Below are 17745 nucleotides of genomic sequence, written 5' to 3' on the forward strand. Positions count from 1 at the left end.
TACTTTGTTATTACACCCCTCCTTTTTGTTCCTCTTAAGGTAGACAAGAATTGATTCTGGTTAATACTGGCGTTTCAGATTTTTACACATTGCATTAAACGAAATCTTAAAAAAATTGTCTGAATTAAAGAAAACTTAATTATTTTTTATCAAAAAAACTTGAGTATTAAGGTAAGTGTTAAATTAAATCGATATTTTATTAAAAGGTGTCCATTGGTAGTAGCCTATTAGATTTCATAAACGGCTTAAAGTACCCTCACTGAAAAATAAAAAAATCTTATAAACGTTTGCGTCACATATTTTATAATATAAAAGCGTTTTTCAAATAAAACACTATAATTTTGATCACAGGAAAATAATTTCAATTTTCTGGCCTACGTTCAACATTTAACATAGTTTCAATAAAATATATTTGTTCCAAATAAAAGGAAATTACTTACATGGTTTGCACTTGTAGGCAACTTCGACGTACTTGGGTATTCCTGGACACGGATCACCTCCGAATGTGGTGGGTGATGTCTGAAACTTGCACTGCCGCTTTTTCTGACACGCTTCTATCACCGTCTGCAATAAAGAATACTAGGTACCGTCAGTCAGATCAGCTGAACTCAAAAAGCTATTGATATTATTTGTCGTTTTGGGTTTGTAAAGGTGTGCGTGTGCGATGGCTAAATTATTAGCTAAATACAAAACATGGACTACGTGTTTTCAAGGGTGTGCAAATATTTTAAGTTCGTGGGAAAATCGCTCTTAAAATTTTGGATTAGGGGCAACAATTGCGGCAAAATTCGAAGGAGTTCGAAACCGCTAGTTTGTCAAAGCTTGTAAGTCCGCGGGAAGTTCAAACTGTATTTTTTCCCGGAAGTTGAACGGTTTGGGAATGAAGATCACGTTGTTAGTCGGATATAAGCTTTGCGTTTGCAGTTTGCCATCATAAGTGCTTTTGAATGGCTCTGATATCTTTTTAATTTGAGCCGCGATCCGGATTTGGGCATTTCCATACTTTTGTCGACATTTTTAGATTAAGTCGCTGAACGATTTTCGTGTAAAAAATGTCGCTTAAAATGCGTTTAATGTCTTCGGGTGTTCTTTTTTTCGATTGATTTGTTGAACGGGACGCGCCTTTGAGATAGAATAGTATGTTCCGGCTCAATACCTTTACGGGCATTACTTTCTAATCATAACAAACATTAAATTAGAGCTGCTCCCCGGTTCAACCACCCTGATTAAAATTCTAAGCGCGTAACAGCTTATTTAAAGTTTACTATCAGGTAGTAATATCAACTTAAAGTTTGATACAGTATTTTAAAGCACTTGGAGTAGGAAAGCTTCTCATCAAAATTCTGAGGCCGTGGAGATTATGTTTAATTATAACAGTTTAAGTTTTTGGAAATTTCTCTGCTGTATGCTACAATTTTCAGCTTTTAACGTGGAAAAAACATACTTTTATAACACGATGACGGATTGATACAAGAATTTATTTGAAAAGTTTTGTAACATATTTATTTATTTTTTTTTTTGGCTTCCTTCTCGTTTCTTTAATTTCTTTTTTCTTCCGTCTCAGAGAAACAGATCTTAATATTTATTCCAATGATATTAGTTTTAGTTTTACGTAAGGCAATTTTGCTAATCAGTATTCACTTTAATATAATTTAACGGTTGTTGATGAATCTAATTTGCTGACGTTTTGCCAATCACCCTGTTGGCTTCTTCAGGCTAATGTAATACTTTTTACCAAACTTCTGGATTTCTCCTGCGTCGGTTTTTGCTGAGTCAAACTCGCTAACGTTTCCCCAATCATCCTGTTGGCTTCTTCAGAGCATGACTGAAAATGAGTCGCATTTTACTCCGTAACTGCTTATATATTGTTTGAAGGGGCGGAGCTAAATGAGGGGCATAAATATCGTTTCGGATGACTGATACCCATATTGGTGACCGGTACAGACCTGAGTCGCGATTGTTAGGTTGTTTATAAATTTCTATTGACTCTCGGATTTTTCGTTGGTAGAAGAATTGATTACATGCAAGAATTTTAGTTTTATCGAATAAAATTTTATGTTCGGTTTCATGATTGTGTTTGTTGAGCCTAGTTGATATTTTTCGTCCGATCTCTCCAATGCATGGAATGCTGTAAACTCCTGGCATTTCAAATGGAATTTTGTCTTAACCTAAAAACCCATGAGTCGATAGGAATCTATAAACAACCTAACAATCTTAACCGCGACTCAGGTCTTTACCTATCACCAATATGGGAATGAGTCATCCGAGACGGTGTTTATGCCCCTCATTTAGCTCCGCCCCCTCAAACAATATATAAGCAGTTACAGAGTAAAATGCGAGCCAGTTACAGTCAAGCTCTGAAAAAGCCAACAAGATGATTGGCTACACGTTAGCAAGTTCGACTCAGCAAAAACCGACGCAGGAGGAATCGAAGTTTTGGAAAAAGTATCCTGTTGGCTTCTTCAGAGTCTAACTTTTTTGCAACGATCAAATTGAAAGCTTATGACAGTAAAGCCCTTAGCAGTTTCATCTAAAACCAAAACTATGGAAACGCAACTGCATTTGCCTAACCATTTACACGCTAGACACCGTAACATACGTTTTACCACTGAATTGGAAAATCATAATCTCCCATTTTTTGTTTTTTCAAAAATATATTGAGTTTTCGAAAATTAAATGCGTAATATAAGGGTATTAAGGCTATTGCTATTATTTATGACAACAAACAAAAACAAATGTCAACTGTCAATATTTCCTTTCTTTTAGTATTTTCGTTTAAATAATACAGCAACAGCAGTGTGTTTTCTACTGAGTGATGCAAATTCTGAAGCAGCTTCGGAATCAGATTATCAAAGGAATATAAAAAGGTGTCAATTTGAACATTACCAAAGGGATGATTGGGGAAACGGCAACAAGTCATGAATAACTGAAGCAGGAAGAATCCAGAAGTTTTGTAAATAGTATTACAGTAGCTTGTGGAAGTTTCTTTGCAAAATTAAGAGCCTACTATTTATTAAATACTAATTTAACTACTCTCTACATGGCAGTTGGTAGCCCGACCACGCTTCACTGTTACGTACGTCGAATTAGCCGAATAAAACTCGCCTTTGGGAAACAAAACCGGTGAAATTATTTAAAGCGCATATTTGAAGGCATTTAGAGATGAATGCACGCCGAAGGTTCTGCATTTAGATTTCGCACACGGAAGGCTAAAACCGCAAAGAAGACGTATGGAGCTGTTAGAGGGGCATTTCGAAGTAAAATGGCTCGCTTAGACATAATTAAGGTGAGAGCCTTCGAGAGAAAGACTGTACAACTGTGAATTTTGAAAGCGTTTTATGCAAATTCATACGATTAGTGTAACGGATAAATGTTAAACTTGCCCCACGTGATTTGTTAAACATTTTTGAGTTGCTTGACTTAATTTATTAGCCGCGTAATTAAAAAAAAACTCGGCATTTGCCGATTTCGCCGATCTGGACGTAAATTTCAATATTAACGTGATTTACGATACATTTAAAGCTGTAGCATATGCAGGGATTGTGTGTAAATATAAATAAACGGATAAATGCCCACCAGATTTGCAAATTGCGTACATGTGGGTTTATTATGAGCATCTACTGTTTACCCACAATACATCTGGTGCAAAATTACGCGTTAGTTTTCTAAAAACTAAACTCTTTCGTTTTACGCGGACGATGACCAACTGAATACACGCGAAGGCGCGACTGAATTAGTAAGATACATTTAATTTCCTCGAATACCATTGCGTATATGAATTAATTTTGCATAAATTGATTCTCCTCCCTGTTAAAATGTTCTGGGCAAATTTCATACAACCAATACAATTATTCTAGTGGTTATGTTCTGTAATTGAATTGTATTAAACAACAATTGATTGTTTTAGACGCAAACATGTCAGTCACCACAATGTATAATAAGGGTAACTACATAAATTACTGGAATTTTGGAGTTATATTAGTGTAAATGAAAACGTAACAACTAGGCTCCGATTTAATCATCATTCTAAAAATCAAGCCAACGATTCCTATTATTTTTGTAGGATAAATATCAAACTCCACACATTCTAATACAATTAAATTAAAACAAAAAATGGGATATATAAACAGGTAGCAATAGATTCTTAATTACCGTTATTGTAGGGTAATAAATTTAGATTTAACATTAAAATCCTATTCGTCAGTACGTACAGGTTATTTTATTAATCTATAGCTTCCAACAAATTTAGCTTTTGCTTTGTCATGCATTATGTAAAATAACAAAATTATCGTCAAACTTGTGCATTTCTGAATTTAAATGGGTACAATTCGAACTTTCGTTTTTATACGTTCTGTCTTAAATGTTCTACTGGTTTGTGCGATACAAATTTTTGGATATGATTCCCATTTTAACTTGCAGACTCCGGATTTTTGAGTTTTTCGTGATATAGTTTCATTGTTTTTTTTTTAATTTTCCTAAGGTGTTTTCAGTTTTAAAAGCAATCTTGAAACCAAGATGTTTCCAAACTTTCTTGCTAGGGTTTTATAAATTATGGGTTTGGTGTTTAAAATGGGATGGATCGAGTTCAGAGTTATTTGAAACTGTTTTTTAGTTATAATCTTATGTATCAAAAAAAGGTCGAAACGATTGCTGAAAACTATATGTTTTATATTATTTAATTCAATTTCCAAATCTTGTGTGGAAAGTGGTATATTGAGCAGTTTGTTGATAAAAGAATAAAATGCAGCCATTTTGCAAGAGTATGAGGGTTTATGGTACTTTAAGTCCAGTTAAGTACGTTAAGTCCAGAAAATTTAAATTCGGAAATGCGCAAGCTTGACGATAATTTTCATATTTTACATCATGCATCAAAAAGCAAAAAACTAAATTTGTTGGAAGATATTCGGATCTATTAGTAAAATACCAAATGGGTTTGAATCACTCTGCGTCGTTAAATCTAAATTCATGACTTTATAATAACGGTAATTAGGTCTATTACCACCTGTTTATATATACAGAAGTCGGAATATTGTAGTATTTTGTATTTGGTAAAGGCGCCATTAAATAACTGTAAAAATCTGTGTTCTTTCTTTTTCTTATTTTGTGATTTTATTGTACTAAATGGAGTGAAAGCCAATCAACCTAATATATTAATTTGTTATTTCATTGAAGAACTAGTTAGGCCGATTACATATTTTTACGAAATGATCAGATGAATATTTTGTTTTCTTACCTTCCAAAAATGCTTTCAAATTTGAGAAAGTCATGCTGCTTATTCTTTCCAATTTTTAGCGACCGTTAAATATGGTTTACGAATTAAATCCGGAGAAACGCAGAAATATAAAAGAATAAAACTTTTCCGTATAATTTAAATAGTTTAAGCAGATAGCATTCGGCTTGTTCCGCGAAAATCTTTTAGTTCCTACATTTTATCCTAAAGCTGCGGTAGATAAGATTTGGAAATTCCAGGTTCCTTTTCAATAAAATAGTGTTACTCAGAATTACTAAAACTACTAATCTTTAGCCTATGGAATAAATTTTGCAAGAAATTCTTTAAAATACTATTTTTTTTATGGCGCTAGGTAATTAGACGCAAAACAAGTTTAATAAGGCTGAGTTGTTAAGATTTAATCGATCATTTAATAGGATATTTGGATTTTTTCATTTGTTAATTTCCAAAGCTTCAAGTAAATTTAATTTCTGTCCTTTACTTTCAAAATATAAAATCTTGATTGAAGTTGTGATAACATTCTCTTGAATGTTTTTTTATACGTTTATTAAAACATTATTTGATTTTATTTGTTGCACTTCTATAAAATTATATTTGCTTAATAAAATATTATATTCAGAGGACTATCGAAAAAATCGTTTTACAATTGTGGTTATTCTTTTTTCTTTTAAATTTTGTCTATGACGATATTTAATTAACTTTTTTTTCTATTGTAAATTGATTTTCAGGTTGCAAGTTGTTAATAAGATTGACAAAATTGGATATCTGTCAATCAGTACCAGTGAAACCAGTTTAAACGTCACCCACATATCTATGCCATTAGAACCTATGAAATTCATAACTAATATCGCACTTAATAATTGCCCCACCAAACAATCGGTTCAAAGGTAAATGATTATGATTAATTCAAATGATTTAAATGATTATTCAATTCAAAATAGTTTTGTTTCAAAAATAAATAAAAGGTTAAGAATTTATTTCTTTTTAATGTAAATGGTATTCTTTATAGGCATACTGGCAATACATTTGTCACATGAAAACAAATTAGTGTGACGTTATTTTTTAAACATTTAATTTTATTTATTGATTCTGTGGAATTCTTGATTGCAAATTTTGCTGTGAAATGTGTGCTTTCGGTGAAAATATTACTACGTTTTTTAGATATCTTATAAGAAGGAGCAGATATAAACGGAATTCCCGTTGTATGAAGTTTGATTGAAGAGTATAATTTAGTGGCTTGGGAGTTCATATTTGTAAGGTAGTGAATTTATTTAAGAATTTTAAAGTGTAAGTTTAATAGTTTTTCGGAAAGATGCGGTTAGAAACGCGGTTGAAGATATTAAAGAAGCCTGAGTTTAAGAATAATGTTGCTTTACTGAGCTATGCCTTACACTTCGATTTATTATTACTAACAATTGAAATCCCTTGTGTTTCAATAGATTATTTGAAAAATTGTTTCTTCAGTTAATTTCATGGTTCAAGGTTCATTTAGTGGAATATTTCTTGGAGCTGGTTCGATTGCAAACTCCACACCATCGTAAAATCTTTTCCCTCAACGAAAAATCTATAAACTGATATGGGGGCAAATTCCGTTATCTTCAGTATTTCTAAACGAATTTAGATGTTGAGTTTGATCAGTATTCTACATAGCGGAAGAGCTGTCTTGAAATGCTTTATTAGTGACTGCGAATAAAAGTTCGTGTCTCGTTAGACTATTTCGTGATAAATTAGGGGAACTGTTGTCGAAAGAGGGAATCGTTTTTAAAAGTCGTTTAATTCGCCCTCGAATTATAATTGTTCGAAAAAGAAAAGGAAACTCTAGTTCGTTTCGATATCTTGCTTATTCATGTATAGTCAATTTAAACGTTCAAAGCTTCGGTCATAATCAAAAGGGCGATAGGATTACGGGAAGTACGAAAAAACTGCTTTAAATACTCAAGACAAGGAAAGTTGAAATAGGAAGCGAACAATGATAAACATTAAACAAAAATAAAATTAAGAAATATGCGTGGGCTCCCGATCAATGGACCACTTCGCTGCGTAACTGTAAAACTGAAAACTTTTTTTTCGAAAAGTTTTAATTACCGGAAGCTGTAAAGAAATTTTAAGGCGCTTTGCTGAATCGTCCTCCCCCCCTCCTGCCATTGTTAATAGTTTTTTAGATCGACATGCGAAAAACGAATTAAATTGTTATTGTCCTGCTCGTTTTCATTCGTTTTAGATTAAATCGGCTGAACGGATCGGATAATATTGGTTTTACGTAAATGTATTTCGGCCCCATCCGCTACCTCAGACCAAGGAGATTGTCTAAACCATTGATACTACAGCAGGGCAAATTAAAGTCATTCACTGTGTGGGGCCGTTCAATATTTGAGACACGATTTTTACATAAAAAAATATTCCGAAATTAAATTTTGATGTCAATGTTGTTGGGAGCCAATGGGTATGATAGGACATTTATCATATAGCTCCAACAACGCCCTCTATAGAGCTTCAAAAATGTATATATCTCCCTCTCGAGCGTATGTTTTTCTTTCAGTCGGGAATGTTTATGTGACTTCGTGAAATAAACTGTCGAAAAAAAAATAAAGACATTTGTCTTTTTCGACAGGCTATCCCCTTCGGTTTCGGCAAATCCAAAATGATCCTTAATTTTCTTTCAGCGTGAAAACAGGTTACACGTAAATTTATAAATTTCGTCTGAGTTTTCAGCAATCGTCTATTAAATAAGATATTACCGTCGGTCCTCTTATTTTAAAGCGATTGAAGCTCAACGAGAGACATTGTTTAAAAGTACCGACAAGGACCCACTTTAAACATCAATCCTGGATTTTATTTTCTCCGGAACGAAGAATGGCATGAATAAAATATATATGCGCCGGGGTAAAACAAAAGTAACCCTGCAATTTAAATTAATCCGCGTAGTTTTTGTTGGCTGCTCTTCTGTTCGAATCGAATTGTCTAATTTCAGTTTCAATCAAGTGCCGTTAGGGATTTAAGATACCGGTTCAGACATAACCGTGTTGGAAAACTTTGGAAAACGAATTATATCGCTTGTTTTATAGAGAACGCGCAGAAATGGCTTTCTCACTTGGTTAATCCTGCAAAAACTAATTCTTTGCCACCGAATTATTAAATATATTAAAAAGTAGTTGGGTGGATCTAATCTTATTGCCGTTTACCATACAAATGCATATTCGGCACTTGCATATGGTATTTCAAGACCTAAATCGAGTGCTACACTGAAAAAAATCAAGATTTATTTGGAACTTTTTTATTTCCAATGAACGAAATTTGTTTCGATAGGCTAATTCTTGCTTGTATCAAATAAATTTATGTATTTCAATATTTTCAATAATTTGTTTGATTTTTATATGTTTATTTATGGCAAATAATTATTTATTTAAACCAAATAAAAAAACTGGATTTGCTTTGTTCATTATATCAAACAATCGTTTCTTTGATTAATTAAAAGCAAATAAAATGAGTTTAAATACGAATAACTAAATCATTTGAATTTTGAAGGAAAAAACAAGGGATGCCACGTTATTTTTGTTTTGAGAAAATTGGATATTTTAAAATTAAACAGTATATATTTTTATTTACTGAAATTAAAGTACATTCTATGAAGTACGTAAACTTATTTTAGTAAAATCTATAAAGCCAACAGAAAAAAATACAAAATATTCTTTAAAAAAAAACAAAAAGAACAGGAAATGTGCGAAAGTCACAATTGTGGGCCATTGGCTGCACAAGCTTGCAGAAAGGCTAAAATGGAATCACTAGTAATAAGTTAGAAAAAGGAAAAAATGCTTTCTTACCCCAATTACATCTTAATAAATTCTACTGGTAAGGTAAGGCAGTGTAATAGACCTAAGCATCATGTTTGAAAAAATTTCATGAGCATCATCAGATTTTTGTAGTTTGTGGCAGGTATCGGTAATACATCAGAATAAGCATAATTACTTTTAATTTTTACTTTTTTTTATATAGGCAACGTTTCGGCTTGCGAGTATGCCAAACCGTTCCCAGGTGTGAACTTAAAAAAACGATTCGAAATACTTGTTGTTTAAAACTATTTAATTAAGTACTCTTTTTAATAAATAAACTGCGACTTACCGGTATATGTAGGCAGTGGAAGTTCAAACTCCCCTTCTGGTAATACATTTTTGAGTGCTGAGGTTATTTTAGGCTTGACTGTAGTAATGGGGTTTTGATAAGCTTTGAATGCTCCCGAATAGATTATATTTATTTAATTTGGTCTATAGGAAAGGGACTTTTTTTGATATATCTGTCATTTAAAAAAGGTTCCATTTTTTTAACCATATATAGTTTTAAATTCACTCCCATATTTTTGTCGCATTCTGAAATTTTGTTTTGTATTCTACATAATGCATAAAGGAAAGCATAATTCATTTGGCTCTTTATATGCAACTATTTAAGCACACGCATAAAAAATAAATTTGCCTATAGGCAACACGTGAATGTTGTAACTATATATGGAAAATTGTCTCAGATAATACATATTCGTTGTCACGTTTGGCCATGAAATATTTTTTTGGTAATCCAAATCAATTGCTTTTTTTTCAATTTTTGCTAGTAGCTCTTTTAAAATCATGGAATGTTTGGGCCTTGTGTTTATGTAAAGCATTTTGAATTGTTAATTTGCGAATTTTTGTAATACCTCTTTCAGGATTTGGTGTTTTCAATTTTGCCTGTTTGCCAATGTGTCTGTCCTTGGATACTCAAAACACAAATTAAACTTTGTGATCAAAATTTGCCTATATATCACAAGTTGAACATTTAATGTTCAAACTTTCTGGCAAATATTTTTTCTTAGATTCTTGCAAGTTGTTGTAGCGAGTTGTAAACAAACCAAATTGAATGGAATGCTTTAAAAAAACTTCCTTTGCAACCCAATCGCGTTTAGGTGTTATATTATAAGCAAAATAAGCATCGTGAAATTTTAGTTTTTCATTGGCTTCACGAAGTCTTTTCCTTTGAACTAGAGTCATTGATCCAACCTGACTTATTAGGTTGGATCAATGACTGACTCTAGTTCAAAGAAAAAGACCTCGTGAAGCCAATGAAAAAGCATTTTGCTTGTCAAAATAAATAAGAACTAAAAGTTCAGATTTTTACGAAATTATATATTTTTACATTTACAACACCGTGTCTTTATCAAATTTGATATCAACATTTGATAAAGACATGGTGTTGTCAAAACAATTGTCATGTCATAATATATAATTTCGTGAAAATCTGAACTTTTAGTTCTTATTTATTTTGACAAGCAAAATGCATTTTCATTGGCTTCACGAGGTCTTTTTCTTTGAACTAGAGTCATTGATTCAACCTAATAAGTTAAGTTGGATCAATGACTCTAGTTCAAAGGAAAAGACCTCGTGAAGCCAATGAAAATCTGAAGTTTTAGTTCTTATTTATTTTGATAAAGGATTTTCATCAAGTAAAAGCCAGTTCAATTTTGTTGGTCGTTTGAACCCAAACTATTAAAATATGTTAAAACTTGTTTCCTGTCCGGATTTATTCCCCACTTGATTTTACTTACAGTAAATTTATCATTTCCAGAATGTCACAGCAACAACCAGGAATCAACAAGGATCTTAATTTTTGTATATTCCCTATTTTGAAAATGTAGTGGAAGCGCGTTGATAGGCGCTGCAAACGAAGAGATACATATTTAAAACCAATGCTAAAAAGTCCTAAGTGTCTAAAATCAACTTCATATTAATATATATGGTTCTTCATTTTTTTAATGTTACCTTGAATTTCCAGCTAAGAAATGTAATTGGTTTGAATGAATAAAAAACTCCAATTAAATGAATTTTTGAACAGTTCCAGTTTATTGAAATCTCTGGGACACTTTTCCCAATTTCATCATTCCTTGTTTAGTCGTTCAATTAGTTAGTATCTACATTATACCTTTCGAATACTATAGATTTATTAATGCTGTTGTTTTAAGATGACACTAAATACTATTTACTGCTATCTTTGAAATTTGTATAATTTAAATTTGTAAGATCCTAAAATCATATACAAAATAATCGTTATTTACAAGGTTTGCAATATTTATTTTTCCAAAACATTAAAAATTTTGGTTATTGGTCCAGTTACTTTTAGGTAATCCTAAATTCGAATTTGTCGTCATTTTCAATTTGAAAAAATATCTAAAAGCATTTCTCAATTTTTCGCTACAAAAAACTGTGTCAGTGAAAAAAACCATTTCAGTGCCTTATAGTAAAACGTATCCAACAAAAAAGAATTATGAAACAAACATTCTACAGGAGTAATGCTTAAGCAAGGCGCCCGAGATATTTCGATCACTCTGTATTCGAACTTCATGAAAATTAATATAGTTAGGTTTCATGTAGTCCTGAATAAGAATTCGTTGATACTTTACTCTTAAATAAATCCCTAATAACCCTTCTCGATATTTTTATTAGTCCCGGTTGGCTATGACTTCAGATTGATGTAATAAGAAACATAAGATTTTAGTGCGTTTTTGAGAGATCTATGCAACAACATAAAAAATATCAAAATCAAACCGCATTAAAAAAAATTAAACCCCATACTATGTCAACTCCGAACTGGGACAGCTAGGAGTTGTGATGTGAATGAATCGGAGGAACTATAGTTTGTTTGATTAGGTAAATGGCTATTTAAGAAAATGAAGTATTTATTATAATGTTATATGAGTTGAATCAAAATTACATACAAACCAGCAGTTCAGCCATGTGAATGTTTATTTAGTTTAAATAACTTATCATAATTTTTAATCACTAACAAATTTAGTCTGAAGAAATAATAGTTTGGACTCACAATGTATTTTTTTATTGTTCCTGAATATTTATTTAAATGAAATGCTAATAATTTAGATCAAATACATTTTTATTTGAATAATGCGAACAGGTAGCAGGACTAAGCTTCTATTTAGGTGAAAAAGATGAAGGGATATGGCAAGATGTCGTGGAAGACGCCATATTTAATCAATAAACTAGCAGCTAATATGCAAATTTAAGTTTTTTTTAAGTTTAAATTTTAAATTTTGTAAGTACTTATCCTTAAATTTAGGCCACAAATGATCCACATCACATTTAATTAAAAATATCTCCATTTCGATAATAATTGTTACGGCTGTGCCTCTAAAAACCTAATCCAATAGTCACCACACCTATAACAAAAGGCACAATGGCACGGGTACCGCACGTTGGATTAAGAATGTTTAGTTGGTGCTCCATAAATGAAGGGTCAAGGGAACAAACAAGGAATGTCTTACTTTTTAAGAAATTGAGCTAGTGGCGTCGTTTAAAAGGTCTTGTCTATTGTTTGTCATGGACTTGTAGGTATAAACTAAAACTGTCCGATAAATATGCGTATTTAAAATAGCAATGCATTGGTTAAACACAAGAAATGTCCATGCCATCCGATTTTAATCGTTTAGGTTATGTGTGGGAGGCAACGTTTTGTTTGTATATTTTTGAGTCTGAGTTTGATACTTGACATTTGATAAAGACATGGTGTTGTCAAAACAATTGTCATGTAAAAATATATAATTTCGTGAAAATCTGAACTTTTAGTTCTTATTTATTTTGACAAGCGAAATGCTTTTTCATTGGCTTCACGAGGTCTTTTTCTTTGAACTAGAGTCATTGATTCAATCTAATAAGTTAGGTTGGATCAATGACTCTAGTTCAAAGAAAAAGACCTCGTGAAGAAAATGAAAATCTGAAGTTTTATTTCTTATTTATTTTGATAAATGGATTTTCATCAAGTAAAAGCCACCTCAGTTCAATTTTGCTGGTCGTTTGAACCCAAACTATTAAAATATGTTAAAACTTGTTTCCTGTCTGGACTGGTTATATTTCCAAAACACTTCAGTCTTTTACAGTTGCATCGCGGCCCTTCTTCATGAGACTATAGTCGTAAATTTAACTTAAACCATGCTTCCTGTTTTCTTTCTTTTTTTCGTACTATCGCCGTCATTTTTACACTCATCGCTATCAGAGGACATTTTATACTTGTATTATTACCATTTACCATTACTCAGACTCAAAAATATACAAACAAAACGTTGCCTCCCACACATAACCTCAACGATTAAAATCGGATGGCATGGACATTTCTTGTGTTTAACTAACGCACTGCTATTTTAAATACGCATATTTATCGGACAGTTTTAGTTTATACCTACAAGTCCATGACAAACAATAGACAAGACCTTTTAAACGACGCCACTAGCTCAATTTCTTAAAAAGTAAGACATTCCTTGTTTGTTCCCTTGACCCTTCATTTATGGAGCACCAACGTGACATTCTTAATCCAACGTGCGGTACCCGTGCCATTGTGCCTTTTGTTATAGGTGTCGTGACTATTGGATTAGGTTTTTAGAGGCACAGCCGTAACAATTATTATCGAAATGGAGATATTTTTAATTAAATGTGATGTGGATCATTTGTGGCCTAAATTTAAGGATAAGTACTTACAAAATTTAAAATTTAAACTTAAAAAAAAACTTAAATTTGCATATTAGCTGCTAGTTTATTGATTAAATATGGCGTCTTCCACGACATCTTGCCATATCCCTTCATCTTTTTCACCTAAATAGAAGCTTAGTCCTGCTACCTGTTCGCATTATTCAAATAAAAATGTATTTGATCTAAATTATTAGCATTTCATTTAAATAAATATTCAGGAACAATAAAAAAATACATTGTGAGTCCAAACTATTATTTCTTCAGACTAAATTTGTTAGGGATTAAAAATTATGATAAGTTATTTAAACTAAATAAACATTCACATGGCTGAACTGCTGGTTTGTATGTAATTTTGATTCAACTCATATAACATTATAATAATACTTAATTTTCTTAAATAGCCATTTACCTAATCAAACAAACTATAGTTCCTCCGATTCATTCACATCACAACTCCTAGCTGTCCCAGTTCGGAGTTGACATAGTATGGGATTTAATTTTTTTTTAATGCGGTTTGATTTTGATATTTTTTATGTTGTTGCATAGATCTCTCAAAAACGCACTAAAACCTTGTTTCTTATTACATCAATCTGAAGTCACAGCCAACCGGGACTAATAAAAATATCGAGAAGGGTTATTAGGGATTTATTTAAGAGTAAAGTATCAACGAATTCTTATTCAGGACTACATAAAACCTAACTATATTAATTTTCATGAAGTTCGAATACAGAGTGATCGAAATATCGCGGGCGCCTTGCTTAAGCATTACTAATATGAAGTTGATTTTAGACACTTAGGACTTTTTAGAATTGGTTTTAAGTATGTATCTCTTCGTTTGTTTGCAGCGCCTATCAACGCGCTTCCACTACATTTTCAAAATAGGGAATATACAAAAATTAAGATCCTTGTTGATTCCTAGTTGTTGCTATGACATTCTGGAAATGATAAATTTACTGTAAGTGAAATCAAGTGGGGAATAAATTTAATAATAATGTAATTTAATTTAATTTTAATTTTTTTTTAATATTAATACCAATTTAGCCATGACCAGTAATTTAAGTTGCATTAGACTGAACAAATTCACCCACAAATGTCTCAAATTCATTGTGTATTTGATATATTTCTGAAAGTAGTATCTAATTTCTGAAGTAAATGTTACTTTCCTTTTTTTACTTTACTTTACTTTATTTAAAAAAAAACAAAATTCTAACAGTAACTGCGTAATAACGAAATTCTGTCCACGGCATTTTAAAGCGGGGTTGAACTAAAAATATGCAATTTGGTACGCTAATAGGTTTGAACATTGAGAAAATTTGTGGCACAAAACAATTGAATTGCGTTTATGGTTTCACCGGAAATAACCTCAATTTTGTTGTTTTCAATCGAACACCCTATATATTTTTAATTTTTTTGACTCGCTAAATGACGTTTGCCTAACATACTTCATGTCAAAAGTTTTTAAAATAAAGTCGTTCCGAAATTTAAAACTAGGGTTCAATTTGCAAAACCAAACACATTTATTTCTACGCCGACACGTACAATAAACCCTTCTTCTTTTTCATTTTCAGGAAGATTTCTAATATGCCGAACTAGCTATTTGATTTGATTTATGCTACAAATGTTTACAATATTCAACCCTTTCAACTTACCAAATTTCATATTTGTATCTCAAGCCCTTTTGAAATGCAGCTATGGACAATAGTTCCGTTACCACCCGGTATACAAAATTTACGAAATAACTTTAGTGTAGACAAACACAATCATGAATTTATGAAAAGAACATGTAATTATCTTAGCTGTAAATTTTTCAATATACTGCCGAGAACCATTAGTCAAATAATTCAACTTCAATCTTCAAAAAACATCTTGCTGCTGGGTGATCGGTGAATGTTTATAGTCTTCCAATTTATGTCTTTTGCTTCTTATATCTTAATTAATTAATACTTTTATTAAATTTATTCTATACATATTGATCTCTTTTTCGTTTTTTTATTGTTTTTATTTTAACGTTTTTTTATTGAGTTGTTACTTAATATCATACTAAGTGCTGACCTACCTTAACTACTGTACAATGTAGCTGAAAGACTGAATAAATTATTATCTATTTTTATAAGCAATCACAATCCAGAACGATGCTTGTACAACAAAATGCAAAAAAAAATACAAGATAAAATTGATAATTAGAACGAAAATGGAGAGCAAAATTTATTTAATCGCCGCCATGCTTGGGTTATGGTTTCCTTTTTTTAAATATTTGCTTCATTAGATTTGTCTAATGAAACGCGTGTTGATATTACCCGTGGCGTCTATATTATTAATCGAGAATTAATTTAGTAGTTGCTCCTCCATATTGGAAATGGGAGGGAGCACAGAATATACATAGGACGAGATGTTCAATGATTAAATTGGAATATTCCTTCATTGAAAGACTCAGGTGACGAAAACCTTGGCAACCGATTATCGGGTTATACATAATTGCGTTAGTCGAATACGAAAAAAGTCACAATTTCTAAAAGCAATCAACTTAACGGCAAGTTCGTTCACAATAATAACGAAGTTTGCATCTCAAACGATCTGTGTTTAGGAAAATGCGGTACGAAGATACATCACACAGAAATTTAACTAGTTAAAGTTCTGGAAACTTTGATTTTAACACGAACGAGATGGTTTGATAAAGTGTGGTGACTATATTCGGCGACACTTTAACTCTTGTATATCAATTTCTGCGACAATGAAGAAGCATCAAAGTGTCATTTTTACTATATCACTACGCGAAGTGGCAGGTTTTATGATTTTAGGGCCCAATTAGCACCTTGGAAAGTAAACGCCGTAAACAATCAATAGTCCACATGGCTGCCACGGATGAAAAGTAAATGGCGTGTTTTAAGAATCGAGGAAAACCATTTTACGGCAGTTGAGATTTATCGGGCCGAAACAAAAGGTGACGTTTTTAACAATTAATGTATCAGAACAAAGTCAAGGAGAAAAAAAAACGGAACGGCAAACTGCTAATGACATCGTAAAATTAGTTATACCCCAAGACCTCGCGTTTCATCATTTTGTTTCATTGTTTATTTTGAACGAATCTAAGGCATAATAGGTATCAAGGGATACGAAGGTCAAATGAGATTACCTTTTCCCTGCTTTCTGGATTCGGCTAGTTTTGCCTCGACAGATTAAACGAGGAAATTCGGATCTCTCGTATTAAAAACTTGGTTCACACATTGTACGGGAAATGGAAGTCATCCAATATATATTTTATCAACTTTAAATGGGACAATTTAATCCGTATTAGATTTCTGTTACAATTACTTCGAAAACTTTGCGACCTCACGGTTATAAATCGATTATTATTAAAAACGACATTTCTCCTTGTTTTTCTTTTGCGGTGCCCAAATTGACAGCTACCGAGGGAGTAATTTTTTAGGTAGCTTTCCGTCGTACTAATTATAATTTCTAAAATCGGGGTTAGTCCCTTAATAACCCTTTTACAAAAGCAAATTATGCGTCTTTATAAAAACGAATTCACACTGTTTCCCGTTGAAGAAAAAATATGCTAAGCTTGGGATGAAGGGTCGTGGTTTTACCGAAAGGAATACGGGGAAAATATTTTCTTTTTTATCGGACGCGAACTGAAAAAAAGGAGGCAATATACATCTAATCCTTTCTAGGATTAGGCTGTTGCGATTTATAAAGCAATAAAGAATATAGAAATTAACTTTTTAAACGGAAAATCTGACTCGAAAGCTGTATACGAGTGGGAGTTTTAATAATTTCGGCCCAATATGGTTGCTGCGAGGACTTTGAATGGCCCCTTCTTTATTGCCCTTTTTTTCGGTTCGGTATATGATACGTATCTCGACTTTTTTGTCACGCGGAAATTTTTAAGGCAAAAAAATTATTTCGCATTCAGCGCAAGATTAATTTTCCTCCGGCTTATTTTGAAAAGTCTGGCGAGTAAGTAGAAAATTAATTAATAACGCAAGTGTAAAGTCTAGTAGCCAAGCGAGCTACAATTAA

The 17745-nt window shown here is 32.1% G+C and overlaps 1 protein-coding gene across 1 annotated transcript in view; it reads right to left on the minus strand.

The window, feature by feature from the left end:
• LOC132695763 (uncharacterized) overlaps window positions 1–17745 on the minus strand; it is a 124569-nt gene that overhangs the window by 39484 nt on the left and 67340 nt on the right. The window contains exon 3 of the mRNA XM_060660220.1: window positions 441–564. Within this exon, the coding sequence (XP_060516203.1) occupies window positions 441–564 (124 nt within the window). The remainder of the gene's footprint in view (window positions 1–440; window positions 565–17745) is intronic.

Source organism: Cylas formicarius, unplaced genomic scaffold, assembly GCF_029955315.1.
Source record: "Cylas formicarius isolate icCylForm1 unplaced genomic scaffold, icCylForm1.1 PGA_scaffold_12__32_contigs__length_19106922, whole genome shotgun sequence".
In the NCBI taxonomy this organism is placed as follows: Eukaryota; Metazoa; Arthropoda; class Insecta; order Coleoptera; family Brentidae; genus Cylas; species Cylas formicarius.